This window comes from Ovis canadensis, chromosome 12, assembly GCF_042477335.2.
Source record: "Ovis canadensis isolate MfBH-ARS-UI-01 breed Bighorn chromosome 12, ARS-UI_OviCan_v2, whole genome shotgun sequence".
Lineage (NCBI taxonomy): Eukaryota > Metazoa > Chordata > Mammalia > Artiodactyla > Bovidae > Ovis > Ovis canadensis.
In genome coordinates, this window is record NC_091256.1 from 65567980 (window position 1) to 65589210 (window position 21231).

Below are 21231 nucleotides of genomic sequence, written 5' to 3' on the forward strand. Positions count from 1 at the left end.
ATGCAAGGGCCCTACCTTCCTCCTCAAGGTATTCCCAGCAGCTCATTCCACAGCTGACAGGCAATACTTTGGCACTGACAGATCTACAACTGAATCCAGACATCTTCCAAGGAGAAGGGCCCTCAACAAGAGACAGGTAGGGTCTGAAACGCTATCCACCTCCTCACTGCAGTATGGAGGCTCAGACAGTGCACCTTCCAAGGCCCAGAGCAGTGTTCTTACTTATTAACATCCTAGAAATCCCGTGGTCGCGGGCTTTTGGAGTGACGTCTAGTATGCAAATACTCAGGGCCTGGTCCTGGTGAGCAGCAGAGACGATGCCTTCTGTGAAAGTTCCACAGGCAGCAGACGGATCTTTCAGTAGTCATTTCAATGCACACAGCTGTTAAGAATCTGGCGAAGTTTTATTTGGCTGGGGGAAATGCATTTTCCACTTGTGGGTATCTTGAAAACTTTCACACTAAAAAAGAAAAAAAAAAAAAAAAAAAGAGTTGAGAAAGTTGTCAGTCCAAAATGGGAAGCCAGAAACTGAGGGCAGAGAGGCTAGGGCAGCAAATATAACAGAGAGAGGCCTGAACATAAACCAAAGACCCAAGTTCCCAGGCAGCCCTGCCACTTCCAGGTGTTCCAGGGGCAAGTCAGTCCCTGCTCTCAGGATCCTCCCATGTGAAGAGAGATATCAATGCCTCCCTAGGAGGTGGGGAAGATTAGTGGGTGTGAGCCTGGGCCGACTGCCAGGCAGTATTCAAAGATAGGCATTATTTCCAGCTACAGAGGTAGAAGACAGCGAGTTCCTAGAAAAGAGAGAAGGATGAATGCTGGGGAAGAGACACTGATTGAACCAGCTTCCACATCCAGCTTGCTGCATGCGTGTGTGCTAAGTCACTTCAGTCATGTCTGACTCTTTGTGATCCTATGGACTAGTAGCCCACCAGGCTCCTCTGTCCATGGGGTTCTCCAAGCAAGAATATTGGAGTGGGTTACCATGCCCTCTTCCAGGGGATCTTCCCGACCCAGGGATAGAACCCGCGTCTCTTATGTCTCCTGCATTGGCAGGTGGGTTCTTTACCACTAGCACCACCTGGGAAGTCCACAGCTCTCTACAGTGCCTGCAAAAGATCCACGGGGAAAGGAAGAGAGGACAAGAGAAAACAGCTGCGGGCCAGAGTCGGGTCAGGTGGGCCAGGACTGGACTCCCCTCACATCTCTGCTGTAACGGACTGAAGGATTTTTTAAGATTTTTTTTTTTAATAGGCTTCTAACTCCACTGATAATGTTACCCTGGCCTCAATCCTCCTCTGATTTTAACCTCAATTTGTTCATGTTTAAGATGAAAAGCTGGATCCAAACACAATTCAGCTGGCCTGTCCTTTAGCAGCATCCCTATGCTTCTTTTCCCACTGGTTCTTCCCTCATGACACACCTGTGACACGTGTGTACTGGATGAGCTGCATGCAACCGAATGCAAGCAAAAAGCCCTTGTTTTTCCTTGGTCCTTTCAGGCCTACTATCTGGATATGTGTTTTCCCTGCCGTTTGGATGAAAGCTGAACAATACCATGGATTTTCTAACCACTCTTAGGTGTGAAACAGAGGTCTTGCCTTTAAAAGACCAGCCCAAAGTAATAAGAGCACCCAACTCGATGCAAAGCTTTCCTCTCCAGTTTGTCTCTTCAGTCTTGGAAACCCACGGTACAGCGCGTGGACTTCACTATTTCCCGTTTTGCCTCTTCACCTCCTCTAGTTAGCCGCTAATTCTCAACCTGAGATTTTGGCAGAGAGGGAACTGGGGGAAAAGACACAGCTGTTCACGGCTCTTTCTGTCACCACACGGTCAGGGTTCTCTGAATTCGGCAAAGTTCAAACACTTGACTTTCCTCTAGGGCTGCTCTTAGACATGTCGCAGTAAGATGATATGGCCATCAGGTGGCGGTAAAGGTCTTTTTTCCTTGTCAGAAGAGCCTGCTGCTGCTGCTGCTGCTGCTGCTGCTGCTGCTGCTGCTGCTGCTGCTGCTGCTGCTGCTGCTGCTGCTGCTGCTGCTGCTGCTGCTGCTGCTGCTGCTGCTGTCGTGTCCGACTCTGCGACCCCATAGACGGCAGCCCACCCGGCTCTCGCTGCTGCTGCTGCTGCTGCTGCTGCTGCTGCTGCTGCTGCTGCTGCTGCTGCTGCTGCTGCTGCTGCTGCTGCTGCTGCTGCTGCTGCTGCTGCTGCTGCTGTCGTGTCCGACTCTGCGACCCCATAGACGGCAGCCCACCCGGCTCTCCGGTCCCTGGGGTTCTTTAGGCAAGAATACTGGAGTGGGTTGCCATTTCCTTCTCCAATACGTGAAAGTGAAAGTGAAGTCGTGTCCGACTCCTAGCGATCCCGTGGACTGCTGCCTACCAGGCTCCTCCATCCATGGGACCTTCCGGGCAAGAGTACTGGAGTGGGTTGCCATTATGGGTTAATCTGACTACGTAATTTCCCTAAGATGCTAAATTTCCTTCAGAAAGTTAAATATGCCTTCCCTCTATTTAAAAATGAAACAAACAAACAAACAAATACATGACACTACAAACATCAATCTGACTAGCATACATATATATTTTTTAATGATGCTAATAAACATTCAAAAGTTTAGTCAGACTCCTGAAACTTTTTCTAGGCCCATCTGTAAATGTCCCTGTAAAATCTATAGTTTTAGCAAGAATGCTAATAAATCAGTTTAACCGGAAACCCCACCCTCAACATCTGATCACCATCAGTATCTAATCAGGTTCCTCAACCTCCAGCATTTTGAGGTAATGTCTGATCACCCTGGCTGTCTTTAGCAAGACTCCTGTTAGTCGATTTAACCATATTCCTCTTTAACCCTGGTGTTCCTCTTAGTAATTTTCCAAGCACTGACCCCCATCTGCTTCTTGGCTATAGATACCACTTGCCCATACTGTAGTGGTCCCTGTACCTATTACAACTGAATAAAGTTGTACTCTGAATAAAACTTTGTATTCTGAATATTTAAAGTCCTGAATAAAGTCTGCCTTCGTAGGGAACAAACTTTCAAAGAGAAATCTCCGAAGTAATTAAATAAAGATATAATTTATCAATTCTCCTCCTCTCCCATTTAATACCATGTGATTCTAAATCGTGTCCCAGATTTCACTTACAACTTACCTTCCCCTAAATTTGATTCAGAAACTTTCACCAAGGGCTCCCTGTAAGGCATATTGCCATTTAAAGGACTTCATGGATGCTGGGGTCCCTTGCTGAGTCGTGTCTCTGCTGAGGGGGAAATATTTAAGTACCTCATTCCGAAAGCAGTGTGCTCAGAACATGAAATAAAACTAAAGATATAAGATGCACTGAGACTTTGCTGCTGTGGGCGGGAGGGTTCAGAGAAGGTTTTCATGTAGAAGCTGGACTGACAGGATCTTGAAAGGGTTCCAGTACAAGACGGCACATAGAAGGCACCTGAACGCACCTTCTCTCATGGACACACCAAACCTGTAGACACGCATGAGGCAACTCCCTCTGAAAGAAAACCAGAAATCAGCAGAGTGACTACTACACATTGGGTGAATAACAAAATACCCACATATAAAAGGAGCTCAACATATCCGCAACTACTGCGAGTCACTGAGAACAGCCTGGACAACATCATGAAGGTTTGAGAAACATCCCACAGCTCGGACCAAGCTGAATGATAAGTTCATTCCCTACACAAGACCTAGGGTAAGGCAGTTGTTTTAGCTGATGCACAGACATCAGTACAGAGAGTCAAGGAAAATGAAGAAAACAAGATTATGTACCAAATAAAAGAACAAGTCAAAACTTCAGAAACAGATCTTAATGAAATGGAGATAAGTGATTTACTGAACAGAAGTTTCAAAACAAGGGCCACTGAGGCCAAGAGAACAGTACATAAACCAAGTGAGATTTCAACAAAGAGAATATATTTAAAGGTACCAAACAAATCACAGAGCTGAAAAATACAATAATTGAACTGGACTATTCAATAGAGGGACTCAACATCAGACCACATCAGGCAGAAGAAAGGATCTCCAAACTCAAAAACAAGGCAGTGGCATTCATCCAAACAAGGGAGAAAAATAAGAATGAAAAAGAGTAAAGATAGTTTAATGGGACTTAGGAGATACCATGAAGAAGATCAACTATTCATCACAGAGGTCCCAGAAGTAAAGAAGGGAAAGGGGAAGAAAACATATTTAAAGAAATAATGGCTGAAACTTTCCTAACCTGGGAAAAAAATAGATATCCAAACCCAGAAAGCCCAGACAATAACAAGAAAAGGTCCAAAGAGACTCACACTAAGACATGTCATAATTTTCAAAAGTTAAAAATAAGAAAATCTTAAAAGCAGCAAGAGAGAAATAACCTGTTAAGTACATGGGAACTCCCATTAGACTATAAGCATATTTTTCAGTAGAAACTTTGCAGGCCAGAAGGGAGTGCCACAATATAGTCAAAGTGATGAAAGAAAAGGTTGCTGACCAAGAATATACTACCCAGAAAACCCAGAAACAGTTCAGAATAGTTTCCAGACAAGCAAAATCTAAGTTTTCATCACCACTGGACCAGCCTTACAAGAAATGTTAAAAGGACTTCCTCAGGCTGAAGCAAGAGGTTGATAATTAGTAATAGGAAAACATGAAAGTATAACTCTAAAGTTAAATATATAGTGAAATTCAAAATAATCTAATGTTGCAATGGTAATGGATAAATCACTTATAAATCTAGTATAAAGGTTAAAAGACACAAGTAGCAAAAATATCTATAACTATAATAATTTGATAATGGATACACAAGGTTAAAAAAGTAAATTGTTACACTGAAAACAAAGAAAAATGTGTGAGGGACAGTAAAAAGGGAGAGGTTTTAGTACATGTTCAAAAATAAACTGTTACTAGCCTAGAATAACGGAGAAGGCAATGGCAAAAAAAAATCCCATGGATGGAGGAGCTTGGAAGGCTGCAGTCCATGGGGTCGCTAAGAGTCAGACATGACTGAGTGACTTCACTTTCACTTTTCACTTTCATGCATTGGAGAAGGAAATGGCAACCCAGTCCAGTGTTCTTGCCTGGAGAATCCCAGGGATGGGGGAGCCTGGTGGGCTGCCATCTCTGGGGTCGCACAGAGTCAGACATGACTGAAGCGACTTAGCAGCAGCAGCCTAAAATAAATTGTTACAGATATGTTTTAGGTAAGCTTCATGGTACTATAAATTGAAATCTCATAGTACATACACAAAATAGAAAGAGAAAGGAATGTAGATGTATTACTATAGGAAATCATCAAATCACAAAGGAGGAGAGCAAGAGAAGAAGAAAGGAAAAAAAGGACTTATAAAGTAACCAGAAAACCACAACAAACTGGCAATTTAAGTCCATAACTATCACTAATAGCTTTAAATATAAATAAATTCTCCAGTCAGAATATATAGAGTAGCTATGTGGAATGAGGGAAAGAGAGTGTTTTCCCAAAAGTTTTACTTTCATTTTAGGTCCAGAGGATTCACTAACAAAAGAAACCACACACACACACACACACACACACACACAAAACAAACAATTTCAATATTTAGCAGAGGATCATTTGACTTAATTTCAATATACAGTCATTAAAGGATGAGAAAAGAGAGAAACAAAAGCACATACATCACCAAATTGGGGCAACCTACATCTAGTCTTGAAGAGTTCTGGAAATACTCTCATTAACAGCAAGCTGGAATCCCAGTTGGGAAAAGGTCCCAGACGGTTCGTCCACCCCATGGGTGAGACTTCAAATTGCAGTTTTGGGGACTCTGCTTATAATCCCAGGCTGTAAAGTGTTATTATCATCAGTTTTTGTGCAAAAATGCAGCTCTGGTTTTTCTTAACTTTTACAAAGCTGTTTGTTTCACCTTGTAAATCATAGGATTTTCTTATACCCTAGAGGGTTGGCCAGACCCTCAGGGGCTCAAAAATGCCAAGACCCACTCCCCCCTTTCTTATCTAAAGTCTGTCTGACTTGCTGTGCTTGCAGGTAGGCATAGAATCCAGACCGTGTCCAGGCAGGTCAGAAGCAGGCCAAAGAACTGCCTGCCTGCTTTTGAAGCCTCAACAAGACTTCGTCCATTTTAATTTCCATAACAGAGAAAGAGAGAGACACTCCACTATATACTGCCTAAATAGATCCACCTTAGCTTTAAATATACATAAACACAATGAGAGTGAATGGTTGGGAAAAGATATTCTATGCAAATAGACACCAAAGCAAAGCAAGAGTAAGCATATTATAACAGACAAAACATACTTTAAGACAAAGACTAGTAAGAGACAAAGAAGGTCATTATATAATGATAAAGGGATCAATCCAACAAGAGGATGTAACATTTGTAAATACTTATGCATCCAACATAGGAGCAACTAAATATTTAAAATAAATATTAACAAAACTAAAGGGAGAAATAGATCTCAGAGAATCCAATACACACTTTCAACAATGAGCAGATCATGCAGACTGAAATCAATATGAAAGCATGGGACTTAAAACCATATTAGACAAGGTAGACTTAACAGGCATTTACAGAAAATTCCATCCAACAGCACCAAATTACAAATTCCTCTCAACTGCACGTTAATCATTCTCTAGGAAAGATCATATGTTAGCCCACAAAACAAGTCTTAATAAATTTAAGAAGACTGAAATCAAATCAGGTAACTTTTCTAACTACAATGAAATTAAAAATCAATTACAAGAGGAAACCTGGGAAACTCACAAATATGCGGATATTACATAATATGCTATTGTTTAATAATAATGCCTTCATTAGGAAACAAGAAATATCTCAAAAAAAACCCCTAAATATACACCTCAAGAAACTTGAAAAAGAAGAACAAATTGAGTACAAAATTAGTATAGAGAATAAACTATTAAAGATAAGATTGGAAATAAATGAAAGAGACTAAAAAAGACAACAGAAAAAAATCAATTAAACTCAAAGGTAGGTTTTGAGAAGAGAAACGAAATTGACACAGTTTTAGTTAGACTCAACAAGAAAAAGAGAGGGCTTGTATAAATAAAACTATAAATGAAAGAGAAGACATTACAACTGACATTACATAGTACAAATGAGCATAAGTGACTACTATGAACAGCTATTTGCCCACAAATTAGACAAATTAGAGAAAATAGATAAATTCCTAAAAATATACAACCTGCCAAAACTTAATCAAGAAGAACTAGAAAATCTGAACAGATCAATTACTATTAAAGAGGCAAGGAGCTTGAATCAGTAATCAAAAACCTCCTACAAAAAAAAAAAAAAAAGAAAGAAAAGAAAAGATGGCTTCATGGTGAATTCTAACAAACATTTAAATAAGAATTAATACCAATCCTTCCCAAACTCCTTCCAAAAAAAGAAGAGGAGGAAACGCAGACTCATTTTACAAGGCAAGTATTACCTTGATCCCAAAACCAGACAAGGATACCACAAGAAAGGAAAATTATAGGCTAATATCCCCAACTAACATAGATGCAAAAATTCTCAACAAAACATTAGTAAATATAATTCAGCAGTACACCAAAAGGATCAAACACCAGGACCAAGTGGGCTTTATTCCAGAGATGCAAGGAAGGTTCAACATTCACAATCAATCAATGTGATACAACCATTAAGAAGGTGAAGGATAAAAATCATAAGATCATCTCAAATAGTACAGAAAAAGCATCTGAAAAATTCCACATCCTTCCATGATTAAAAAAAAAAAAAAACACCTCTCAACAAATGAGTATATACAACACAAAGGCCATATATGACAAGCCATAACTAACATACTGAATGGGGAAAGCTGAAAGCTTTTTCTCTAAGATCAGGAAAAAGACAAGAATGCCTACTCTTGCCACTTTTTTAAATCTAGCATTGGAAGTTCTAGCCAGAGCAATCAGGCAAGAAAAAGGATATCCAAATTAGAAAGAATGAAGTAAAACAGTCACTATTTACAGATGACATGATATTATATAGAGCAAATCTTAAATAAGTCAACAAAAAAATTATGAGAATAATAAATTCAGTGAAGTTTTAGGATGCAATTAAAAATATAGATTACGTTAATACAGAAAAATCAATTGTGCTTCTATACACTATTAACAAACTAAAGGGAAGAGAAACTAAGAAAATAATCCCATTAAAACTGCATAAAAAATAATAAAATAACCAAGGAAGTGAAAGATCTGTCATGAAAACTATAAGATATTGGTGAAAGAAACTAAAAACAATTACATGAAAGGTACCCTATGCTTATGGATTGGAGGAAGTAATACTATCAAAATTTCTGTGCTGACCAAAGTGACCTACAGATTCAATCCAATCTCTTCCAAAATTTCAATGATATTTTTCATAAAATTAGAAAAAGTAATCCAAAAATGTGTAAAACCTCGAACAGTGAAAGCAATCTTGTGAATGAAAAACAAAGCTGAGGCATCAGGCTTCCTGATTTCAAGCTATATTGCAAAGCTATAGTAATCAAAACAGTATGGGACTGGCATAAAAGCAGACATATAGATAAATGGGACAATAGAGACTCCAGCTAACTTACCTCCTTTAGAAAAACAATAACAATCGCCTCGTTTTTCTCACGCTGATATTTATGTTTCTATAATTCTTACTGTTTCTGGGAAACTGAAATTTAAATACAACAGCCAAACCCAACTTGTGCATCTGGCTTAAATTACCTAAAACATAATACAGCAATTTAGACCTAAACCTAAACATAAAGACTCTGGTGTTCCTGCACTATAGGGATACCACATGTTCAACACTTCTTTTCATTTCTGTTTTTTCTAGTCATATCTTTAAGTGCCTAATGATAACAGATTTACTAAGCTTGTGCATTACTACACAATTTGTTGTGCTATGGTGAGACTATAACAGGACAGAACATCAAAGGTTAAGGCTAACTTCTAGTGGAAAAGAATCTGTCTACAATGCAGGGGACCCTGGTTCGATTCCTGGGTCGGGAAGACCCTCTGGAGAAGGGATAGGCTATCCACTTCAGTATTCTTGGTTTTCCCTTGTGGCTCAGCAGGTAAAGAATCCGCCTGCAATGCAGGAGACCTGGGTTCGATCCCTGGGTGGGGAAGATCCCCTGGAGAAGGGAAAGGCTACCCACTCTGGTATTCTGGCCTGGGGAATTCCATATAGTCCATGGGGTCACAAAGAGTCAGACACAACTGAGCGACTTTCATTTTCTAGTGGAAACATTTGACAACAAGCAAACATTTAAAGGCATTTATACCCATAAAATGCTTACAACAGTGCCAGGCAAAGAATAAGTGCTCAGTAGATGTGAGCTAGTTTCAATACCTGGGGACAAAATTGATGGTTAGATCAGGAAGTGAGTTTATAACTAGTAAGTCATAAACAATGCAGAAATGGACAGAAGGAATGGTGGTGCCAGAGGCAAAAAAAAAAAAAAAGGTAAGATTGAGAAAGAATGAAGAAAATCCACTCATTCATTCAAAAGCCATTTAGCAAATGAGTGCTACATGCCAGTTTTCAAAGACTGAGGAGTTTGATAAGGGAGGCAGGTCTTTATAGTACAATGTGATAACTGCAATGAAAGAATGATGCCCAGTGCAGCAGGGAAGCACAGAAAAAGGGAACCAAAGCCAGTCAAGGAGGTCAAACAGGGGTCAGGGAAATGTCCTAGAGTGACACCACAGCTGCCTCTTACTGGGGCAGTGAGAGCTGGCCAGGCTAAAGCTGGGAAGATGGACCATTCCAGGTAAAAAAGGAACACTAAGCAGACACAGACTTAAAGCAGCCAAATGTGTACAGGGGAAGTGAGAACACTTCAGTTCCCCTCTGCCTTGGGAAACCAGTCAATTATTGAGCAACATGTAGTTACTAGAACTATATACACCCAACAAAGGTCCCCTGAAGAAAGAAGACTTCTTGCATCTTTAGCCAACCTGAGTAAGAGAGTGACTACCACAAGATGGAGATTTGGTGACATGGAGAATGTTTTGTCTGCTTCACATACTAACCACTGAAGATGTTACATGTTGTATCTTAACTGTATTATCACTTGCAACCAAAAGAGACCTAATCAATACATGGTCTTCCACATTAACCCTCATAACCATCCTAACATAGATCTAATTATCCCACCATAAAGATGAGGAAACTGATTCCCAAAGACATTAAAAGATTTTTCTCAAGATCACAGCCACTAACAGAAAGAACAGGAACTGAATTTCAATAGTATGCATAATTTTATTTCCCCTTCCATTCCACCTCTTTAATGAAAACACAGTTTTCAAGACATCGCTTGAATCCCACCTCCTTGCAAAGCTTTCTCTGGCCTCTGCTACAGCACACAGCCTTTTATAGGCCAAGCACTCAGTAACAGTTTAATGTTTGAAGATGATAATGATTGTTTAGCAAGGGCTGATCTGTGTGGGTACAATGTAACCATGGGAAAAAGAGCAACCACAGCAGCCTGGACTCAGGAAAAAAGTCTTATGTGAAGGGCTAGGCTTAGGCAATGGCACCCCACTCCAGTACTCTTGCCTGGGGGAATCCCATGGACAGAGGAGCCTGGTAGGCTGCAGTCCATGGGGTCGCTAAGAGTTGGACACGACTGACTTCACTTTCACTTTTTACTTTCATACATTGGAGAAGGAAATGGCAACCCACTCCAGTGTTCTTGCCTGGAGAATCCCAGGGACGGGGGAGCCTGGTGGGCTGCCGTCTATGGGGTCGCACAGAGTCAGACACGACTGAAGTGACTTAGCAGCAGCAGCAGCAGCAGCAGGCTTTTACCCAGGTCTTGAAGAAACTGGAAGCTATGAATTACTAAATGCATCTGGGTTAGGAAGGGGAATATCCCACAAATGATGGAGAAGAAATAATTTGTACAAAGGCACAGAATCAGAGTAAAACAATATTACATCTATCTTTCAGGTCTCTGGCTTTAATGTTATATTTTGCCAAATCTTTGATAATTAGAGAGAAAGAAACAATTCTGATTGAATTGTTTTGTATGTGCTCCTTTTTTGGGTGCCTTCTATGGACAAGACTCTGTGAGAGGTACCAAGATGAATTATTCACAGACCTATCTTCTGCTTGCAAGGAGAGGAAGACCTATACATAAATATCTCTAATAAAATGTACAAAGCTGAAACAACCATAAACAAGATATGGACTGCTACGGTTCATTAGAAGAACCTATCACTTCCAGGTGGGGGTCTTTCTGATAGCTTCCTAGAAACAATGGTGTTGTTGCTAGCTTTGCAAGGAGGATAGGATTTGCAAAGATGAAGATGGGTTCCAGGCTGTTCCACTAGGCAGAGAAACCCACACACAAAAAGAAAGGTAGGAAAGTTCAAATCCAGCAAAGATGAGGGAGGGGTCTCGTTTTACTGCAACCTTGTAGATACAAAGAGTGAAAAATTAAGTTACAACACAAGTGAAGCAATATCATGGACTGAAAAGAACATGAAACTTTGGAATACTGTGAAAAAATTACTATTCTATCATTTCCTGCTTATGTGATCTTGGGCAAATCATTTAAAATCCTGAATGCCAGTTATTCAGTTACCTCATCTGTAAAATGGGACCAGACAGGAGGATCCCCAGGCATGCAATAATATGATGTCCCTTCTATCTGATATTCTTTAAATATGGATTCAAATTTTTTAAAAGACAGGCTGAGCACTGAGTCAGGTAGAGACCCCTGCCTTTCTTCTACTGTCTCAAGCAATTTCAAAGTTCCAGGCAGTCACACAACACCTTGTAGTTAATATGAGTGTTCTCCTCTCTGAACTATGTTCGGACCCTTCAGTAGGAGTTCCTGGTGAATTCAATATGCCTTATAGGCTGTGATTTTGAACTTATGCCCTTCTGGCCCATCCCTTGGCTCAACTCTGTTCAAAGAATGGTTACAAGGATTAACGAGATTACAAAAATTGAGTGTTCTGTAAGAATAGCTGTAGTTATCACTGAGAGACAAACTGAAGGAGGAAAAACTGAAACAACGGAGACTGGCTAAGAGGTAATTTAGGAGGACTATTACATAATCCAAGAAAAAAATCTGAAGGCCTGAAATGAGAGAAAGGTGGTGGGGAAAGAGAAGAAAGGATAAATTTAAAAGCTCTCGCTGAAATAGAATCCTGAGGACTTGGCAAATAACTGATGTGTGAAACAAAGTGAAGGAAGAGGTTGAAATCTGGGCTCTATGAGGACTTTAGTGTCACTAGTAGAACTAGTGAGGAGGGGAAAAAGGAGCAGATTTGGAAAGAAAATCACTGAATCTGTTGGGACACATTAAGTTAGGGGCCAGTAATAGTGTAACCAGGCAAGGAAAAAAATAAGAGAGAGATCTTTATAGATTCTCTCCGTGACCAAACTCTGCTCAGACTCTGTGTCTTTCTCTCCATTTTAGCAAGAATCCTCCTAAGTCAGGTTAGCCAGAAACCCCCAGCTTCCATATGTGATCACCCTCAATATCTAATTGGGTTCTTCATCCTCCATGTGATGTCTGATTATCCTGGTCTGCCTTCAGCAAGAATCCTGTTAGGTCAGTTTAGCCAGAACTGCCCACCTTTACCCTTGATGTTTCCTCTTATAACTTTCCATCCACTGACCCCCACTGTTCTCCTTCCCACTTGTCCTTCTGTTTTGAAATAAGCTAAGTTTATACCAAGATCTTTTTCTCCTATTGCAATAATTTTTCTAAATAAAATCCATTTTACCATTTTATGTTCATCTCTGTTTTTTTTTTTAACAGCAATTAAGAATACAGCCTGTTCTAGGGAGAACTAGAGGGTTGACATTTACACAGCCTTTTGTATGTTCACACCAGCAGCAGGGAGGCTTAGTCAGCATACTGTGACTAAATTATGGACTGTTTATACATTCTAGACACTTTTGGTATCTTTTCTATTAAAATCACTCTTTGTAAACCTCCTGAAAACTTTCCATTCTTTCTGACTTTCAGTTATATGGGCATTATAGCAAAACAACAGCTTCCAAAAGATGTCTATGTCCTAATCTTTGGAACCTGTTAATATATTACCTTGTGGGACAAAAAGGACTTTGTAACCCTGATTAAGTTTAAATTTTTAAAAATGATGGCTTATTCTGGATAATTCCAGTAAACCCAATGTAATTCCAAGTGATCTTATTAAAGGGGTACTAGAGAGTCAGAGAGACAGAGAGAGGTTGGAAGATGTGACTAGCCTGCTGGCTTTGAAGATAAGAAAGGGGCATGAGCCAATGAATTCAGACAGCCTCTAGAAGCTGGAAAATGCAAGGGAACTGACTCTATCCTAGATGCTCTAAAAGAAATTCAGCCACGTTAATACCTTGATTTTAGGCCAGTGAAACTCAGTTCAGACTTTTGGCCCTTGGAATTATAAAATAACAAATCTGTATTGTTTTAAGCTATTTCTGTGGTAATTTGTCACAGTAGCAATAGGAAACTAATACAATAGGTGTAGTGAATGGCCTAAGCTATTCAGTTGACTAGCACTTGAGAAATGGAAGGCTGTGGACAGATAACATTTAAGAATGTTATATGTGGTTCTCACAAGAGGAACTTTTCCCTCCTCTCCCTAGGGGACATTGCAAAAGTCTGAGATATATTTGACGGTCATGACCATAGGATGGGTATAACAGCAGACATTACATCCAAAGAGCAAAAAAACCCAGAATATACATTCCTTTCAACTGTACATGGAATATTCTCTAGGACTGATCACATACAAGGGCACAAAACAAGCCTCCACAAATTTAAGAGCATAGAACTTATTTCCAGCATCTTTCCTGACCACAACTGCATGAAACTAGAAGGCAATGGCACCCCACTCCAGTACTCTTGCCTGAAAAATCCCATGGACACAGGAGCCTGATAGGCTGCAGTCCATGGGGTTGCAAAGAGTTGGACATGACTAAGCGACTTCTTTCACTTTTCACTTTCATGCATTGGAGAAGGAAATAGCAACCCACTCCAGTGTTCTTGCCTGGAGAATCCCAGGGATGGTGGAGCCTGGTGGGCTCCCATCTCTGGGGTCGCACAGGGTCAGACAAGACTGAAGCGACTTAGCAGTAGCAGAAATCAATAACAGAAAAAGAAAAGATTAAAAAAAAAATTACATGGAAAGTAAACAACATGCTACTAAAAAACCAGTGGATCAACGGTGTGAAATCAAAGAGAAAATTTTAAAAATACCTTGAGACAAATGTCAGTTTAAACACCACCATACAAAGCCTGTAGGGTGCAGCAAAAGCAGCTCTTAGAAGGAAGCTCGTAGCAACACAGGCTTTCTTTAAGAAACAAGAAAACTCTCAAACAATCTAATCTTCTACCTAAAAGAATTTAAAAAAGAAGAACAAACAAAATAAAAACTCAGCAGAAGAAACAAAATAATAAAAATCAGAGAGGAAATAAAATAGAGACTTAAAAAAACAATAGGAAAAAAAAACAATAAGGTCAAGAGCTGATTCTTTGAAAGGGTAAACAAAGTTGACAAACCTCAGGCCAGGCTCACCAAGAAGAATGGAGGAAGTAAACAAAGTAAGAAATGAAAGAGGAGCAATCACAACTGATACCACAGAAAGACAAAAAACTATAAGAGAATACTATGACCAATTATAAGCCAAAAATTGGACAACCTAGAAGATATATGGACATGTTTTGCTTCTAGAAACATACAGTCCATCAAAACTGAATCACAAAGATATAGATAACTTGAAGAGACTGATCAATAGAAGTGAAATAGAATCTGTAATAAAGAGAGAAAAACTCCCTACAAACAAAAGTCCAGGACCATATGCCTTCACAGGAGAATTCTACTGAACATACAAAGAACTTATACCAATCCTTCTCAAACTCTTCCAAAAGACTATAGAGAAGGAAACATTCTCAAATAACAGTCTACAAAGCTACTATCACTGTGAAACCAAAATCAGACAAAAATACCACCAAAAAATAAAATTACAGACCAATATCTTTGATGAATTTAGATGCAAAAATTCACAATGAAATATTAGCAAACCAAATTCAACACTACACACGAAAAGATCATACACAATGACCAAGTGAAATTCTTCCTAAGTTCACAAGAATGGTTTAACAAACACAAATCAAAAAAGGTGATACACCACATCAAAATAAAAGAAAAGAGGAAAACCACATGATCATCTTAATAGATGCAGAAAAAGTTTTTGACAAAATTCAACATCCATTCATGATAAAAACTCTCACAACAGTAGGTATTACCTTAACATAATAAAAGCTATTTATGACAAACCCACAGCCAATATAATACTCAATGGTGAAAAGTTGAAAGCCTTCCCACTAAAATCTGGAACAAGACAAGAATGCCCACTCTGAACTCTTCTATTAAAAGTAGTATTGGAAGTCCTAGTTATACCAATCAGACAATAAAAAGAAATAAAATATATCCAAATTGGAAAGGAAGAAGTAAAATTGTCATTATATGCTGGTTACATAATTATATATATATATATATATATATATATATATATATATATATAACCCTAAAGACTCCACATAAAAACTACTAGAACTTTTAAATGAATTCAGCAAGGTAGCAGGATACAAGGTTAACATACAGAATCTGTTGCATTTCTCAACACTAACAATGAAATATCAGAAAGGAAATGTAAAAAAAAAAAAAAAACAAAACAAACCAAAAAACAAAACAAACCAAAAAAAAAAACCTTTAAAAAGTACAATAGAACTCCACAAAAGAAAACATTTTGGAATAAACCTAACCAAGAAAGTGAAAGATTTACATGCTAAGAACTATAAAACATTAATAAAGGAAACTGAGGATGACTCAAAGAAATGGAAAGATATCCCATCTCCTAGAAGAATTAATTTTGCTAAAATGGCCACACTGCTCAAAGCAATCTACAGATTTAATGTGATCCCTATTAAATTATCCATGACATTTTTCACAGAACCAGAAAAAAACAATCCTAAAATTTATATGTAACCGTAAAAGACCCAGAATTGCCAAAGTAATCCTAAAGAAAAAAACAATACAAAAGGCCTAACCCTCCCAGGCTTCAGACAATACTACAAGGCTATAATAATTAAATGGCATGGTACAAAAACCATTTGGTACAAAAACTGACACATGGATCAATGGAACAGAATACAGAGCTCAGAAGTAAACCAACATACCTTGCAAAAAGCAAGGGAGAAACAGAAAGATACACCCAACTAAACACAGAGTTCCAAAGAATAGCAAGGAGAGACAAGAAGACCTTCTTCAATGAACAATGCATAAAAATTAAGGAAAACAGAAGGGGAAGGACTAGAGATCTCATCAGGAAAGCTGGAAATATCAAGGGAACATTTCACCCAAAGATGGGCACAATAAAGGACAAAAACAGTAGAGAAGTAGAAACAGAAGAGATCAAGAACCAATGGAAAGAATACAAAGAAGAACTGCACAAAAAAAGACCTTAATGAACTAGATACTACAATCATGTGCTCAATCATCCAGAGCCAGACATCCTGGAGTATGAGGTCAAGCGGGCCTTAGGAAACACTGCTGTCAGTAAGTGGATGTGATGGAAATCCAGTACAGCTATTCAAAACCCTAAAAGATGATGCTATCAGGGTGTTACACATAATACGTCAGCAATTTGAAAGACCCAGCAGTGGCCACAGGACTGGAAAAGGTCAATCCTCATCTGAATTACCAAGAAGAGCAGAACTAAAGAACGTTCAAACCACTGGACAATTGCACTCATCTCCCATGCTAGTAAGGTCATGCTTAAAATCTTGCAGGCTAGGCTTCAGCATTACGCAAACCAAGAATTTCCAGACATCCAAGCTGGGTTTAAAAAAGGTAGAACCAGAGATCAAATTGCCAACATTCACTGGATCATAGAGAAAGCAAGGGAATTCCAGAAAAACATCTACCTCTGTTTCATCGACTATACTTTGATTGTGTGGATCATGACAAACTGTGGAAAGCTCTTAAAGAGATGGGAATACCAGACCATCTTATCTGTCTCCTGAGAAACCTGTAAGTGGGTCAAGAAGCAACAGTTAGAATCCTGTGTGGAAAACTGATTGGCTTAGGATTGAGGAAGGAGTACAACAGAGCTGCCTGTTGTCATTCTGCTTACTTAATCTATATGCTGACCACATCCTGAGAAATGCCAGGCTGGATGAGTTACAAGTTGAAATCAAGATAAGCAGGAGAAACATCAACAACCTCAGATATGCAGGTGATACCACTCTAACGGCTGAAAGCAAAAAGAACTAAAGAACCTCTTGATGAGAGTGAAGGAGAACAGTGAAAAAGCCAGCTTAAAGCTAAATATTAAAAAACTAAAATCATGGCATCCAGCCCCATTACTTGATGGCAAATAGAAGGGGAAAAGGTGGAAGCAGGGACAGATTTCCTCTTCTTGGGCTCCAAAACCACTGCAGATGGTGAATGCAGCCATGAAATTAAAAGACAACTGCTTCTTGGCAGGAAAGCTATGACAAATCTGGACAGTGTATTAAAAAGCAGAGACATCATTCTGCCTACACAGGTCTGTATAGTCAAGGCTCTGGTCTTCCCAGTGGTCACATATGGTTGTGAAAGCTGGACCGTGAGGAAGGCAGAGCACCAAAGAATTGATGCCTTCAAACTGCGGTGCTGCAGAAGACTCCTGAGAGTCCCCTGGACAGCAAGGAGATCAAACTAGTCAATCTTAATAAAGGAAATCAACCCTGAATACTCATTGGAAGGACTGAGGCTGAAGCTAAAGCTCCAGTACTTTGATCACCTGATGCAAACAGCTGACTCGCTGGAAAAGTCCCTGATGCTGGGAAGGATTGAGGACAGAAGGAGAAGAGGGTGTCAGAGGATGAGACGGCTGGATGGCATGACTGATACAATGGACATGAACTTGGGAAAACTTTGGGAGATGGTGAGGGAAAGGGAAGACGCATGCTGCAGTCCATGCGATTGCAAAGAGTTGAATGTCAGACAACTGGGCAACTGAACAACAACCTACAGCCAATTAATCTTTGGCAAAGGAGGTAAGTATACACAATAGGAGAAAGAAAGTCTCTGCAGCGAGTGGTTTTGTGAAAGTCAGACAGCCACATTTAAATCAACCAAGTTAGAACACATCCTCACACCATGCACAAAAATAAACTCAAAATGGTTTAAAGACTTAAACATAAGACATGACACCATAAAACTCCTAAAAGAGATCATAGCAAAACAGTTATCATACCAATGTTTTCTTAGGGCAGTCCCCCAGAGCAACAGAAATAAAAACAAAAATTTAAAAATGGGATCTAATTAAACTTAGAAACTCTAGCACAGCAAAGGAAACCATAAACAAAACAAAAAGACAACCTACCAAATGGGAGAATATATTTGCAAACAATGCAACAAAGAAAGGCTTAATTTCCAAAATACACAAACAACTTATACAATTAAACAATAAAAAGAAAACCCAATCAAAAAAATAGGAAAAACACCAAAACAGACATTTCTCCAAAGAAGACATATAGATAGATGGTCAACATTGCTAATTATTAGAGAAATGCACATCAAAACTACAAGATGGTACCACCTCGCACTGGTCAGATTGACCATCATTAAAAAGTGTATAAATAATAAATGCTGGAGAGGGTGTGGAGAAAAAGGAACCCTCCTACACTGTTGGTGGGAATGTAAGTTGGTGCAGCAACTATGGAAAACAGTACGGAGGTTCCTCAGAAATCTAAAAATAGAATTATCATATGATCCAGCAATCCCCCTCCAGGGCATACATCCAGACAAAACTCTAATTCAAAAACAGACACACACCCCTATATTAATAACAGTACTATTCACAATAGCCAAGTCATGGAAACAATCTAAATGTTCCCTGACAGAATGGCTGCTATCCAAAAGTCTACAGGCAATAAATGCTGGAGAGGGTGTGGAGAAAAGGGAACCCTCTTACACTGTTGGTGGCAATGCAAACTAGTACAGCCACTATGGAGAACAATGTGGAGATTCCTTAAAAAACTGGAAATAGAACTGCTATATGACCCAGCAATCCCACTGCTGGGCATACACACTGAGGAAACCAGAACTGAAAGAGATATGTGTACCCCAGTGTTCAATGCAGCACTGTTTATAATAGCCAGGACATGGACATAAGAAAGCTGTGGTACATATATACAATGGAATATTATTCAGCCATTAAAAAGAATACATTTGAATCAGTTCTAATGAGGTGGATGAAACTGGAGCCTATTATACAGGGTGAAGTAAGCCAGAAAGAAAAACACCAATACAGTATATTAACACATATATATGGAATTTAGAAAGAAGGTAACGATAACCCTGTATGCAAGACAGCAAAAGAGACACATATGTATTGAATAGTCTTTGGACTCTATGGGAGAAGGCGAGGGTGGGATGATTTGGGAGAATGGCATTGAAACGTAAAATATCATATGTGAAACGAATTGCCAGTCCAGGTTTAATGCATGATACAGGGTGCTCAGGGCTGGTGCGCTGGGATGACCCAGAGGGATGGGATGGGGAAGGAGGTGGGAGGGGGGTTCAGGATGGGGAACACATGTACACTCATGGCGGATTCAAGTCAATGTATGACAAAACCAATACAATATTGTAAAGTAAAAAAAATTTAAAAAGATATGCACATAAGTCCTGTAAATATTCATACTCATTGATCAAATAATTTCATTTCTGAAAATCTGTGTTTGGTATTATTTGCAAAAGTCAATAATTTTAAATGTGGAAAAAAATTTATTGCACAAAGATGTATCTTTTGGTATTGTTTATCAAAGGAAAAATGAGAGTAATCAATAAGAGAATATTGGTTAATTGAACCATGGTAAAGCTATTCAATGAAATATGCAGTCAATTAAAATATGCTTTTGTAAAAATTAAAAAAAAATAAATGTCCCCTAACAGATGAGTGGATAAAGATGTGGTACAAAGACACAATGTAATACTACTCAGCCATTAAAAAGGAACAAAATAATGCTATTTGAAGAAACATGGATACAACTAGAGGTTATCACACTAAGTGAAGTTAAGTCAGGAAAAGAAAGACATATATCATATGATCACTTATAAGTCAGTGAAGGACAGGGGAGCCTGGTGTGCTGCAGTCCATGGGGTCACAAAGAGTAGGACATGACACAGTGACTGAATAACAACAATAATCACTTTTAAGTGGAGTCTAAAATGTATACAAATAAACTTATCTATGAAACAGAAAGAGACTTACAGATATAGAAAACAGACTTGTGGTTGCCAAGGGGAAGGGGGTTGAGGGAAGGATGAGTGAAAGGTTGGTGTTAGCAAATGTAAACTATTATATATAGAAAGGCTAAACAACAAGGTCCTACTCTATAGCACAGGGAACTATATTCAATATCTTATGAAAAATCATAATGGAAAAGAATATTTAAAAAAGAATGTACATATATGTGTAACTGAATCACTTTGCTGTACAGCAGAAATTCACACAAGTATTTTAAAAAAAAGAATTTCATGGGGGATAAAAAGAGTGATTAGTCTACTTACAAAGTCATTTTGAGAGAAAAATGAAACCTGAATCTGATCAAGTCTCTAGATCCACTATTAATTTATTAATCTACAGGAAACAAAGAATGGACGATTCTGTTATATAGCAACCAGGGATCCAATCAGTAAAATCTACAGGACAAAGTTTTTCAACAGACTGCAAGAGTAATAAAAGACAAAAGGATATGGAATGGTAGGGGGTAGCAGTGGGGGGAATCTAAGGAATAAAAGAGACTTGAGACAAAGTGACCAACTGGAATACACGGAGATGATTTGAATTCTAATTCAAACAAACTGTAAAAAATACACATATGCATTTATTAGATAATTAGAGACACAGATGTAAAGAACAGACTTTTGGACTCTGTGGGAGAGGAAGAGGGTGGGATGATTTGGGAGAATGGCATTGAAACATGTATACTATCATATAAAAAATGAATCACTAGTCTAGGTTCGACACAGGATACAGGATGCTTGGGGCTGGTGCACTGGGATGACCCAGAGAGATGATACGGGGAGGGTGGTGGGAGGGGAGTTCAGGGTTGGTAACTCAGGTACATCTGTGGTGGATTCATGTCAATGTATGGCAAAACCAATACAGTATTGCAAAGTAAAAAAAATAAAATTTAAATAAAAATAAATAAATAAGAA

At 39.0% G+C, this 21231-nt stretch overlaps 1 protein-coding gene across 19 annotated transcripts in view; it reads right to left on the reverse strand.

Annotated features, from left to right (window-relative positions):
* AADACL3 (arylacetamide deacetylase like 3) overlaps positions 1-21231 on the reverse strand; it is a 189815-nt gene that overhangs the window by 76394 nt on the left and 92190 nt on the right. For 15 of the 19 annotated variants that reach the window (XM_069546055.1, XM_069546071.1, XM_069546054.1 and 12 more), the window contains one exon: positions 223-460. In XM_069546055.1, the coding sequence (XP_069402156.1) occupies positions 223-232 (10 nt within the window). In that variant the 5' untranslated portion in view covers positions 233-460. Of the gene's footprint in view, positions 1-15; positions 461-3460; positions 3511-21231 lie in introns of all 19 variants that reach the window. The other 4 variants (XM_069546057.1, XM_069546061.1, XM_069546052.1 and 1 more) reach the window with 2 other exon arrangements.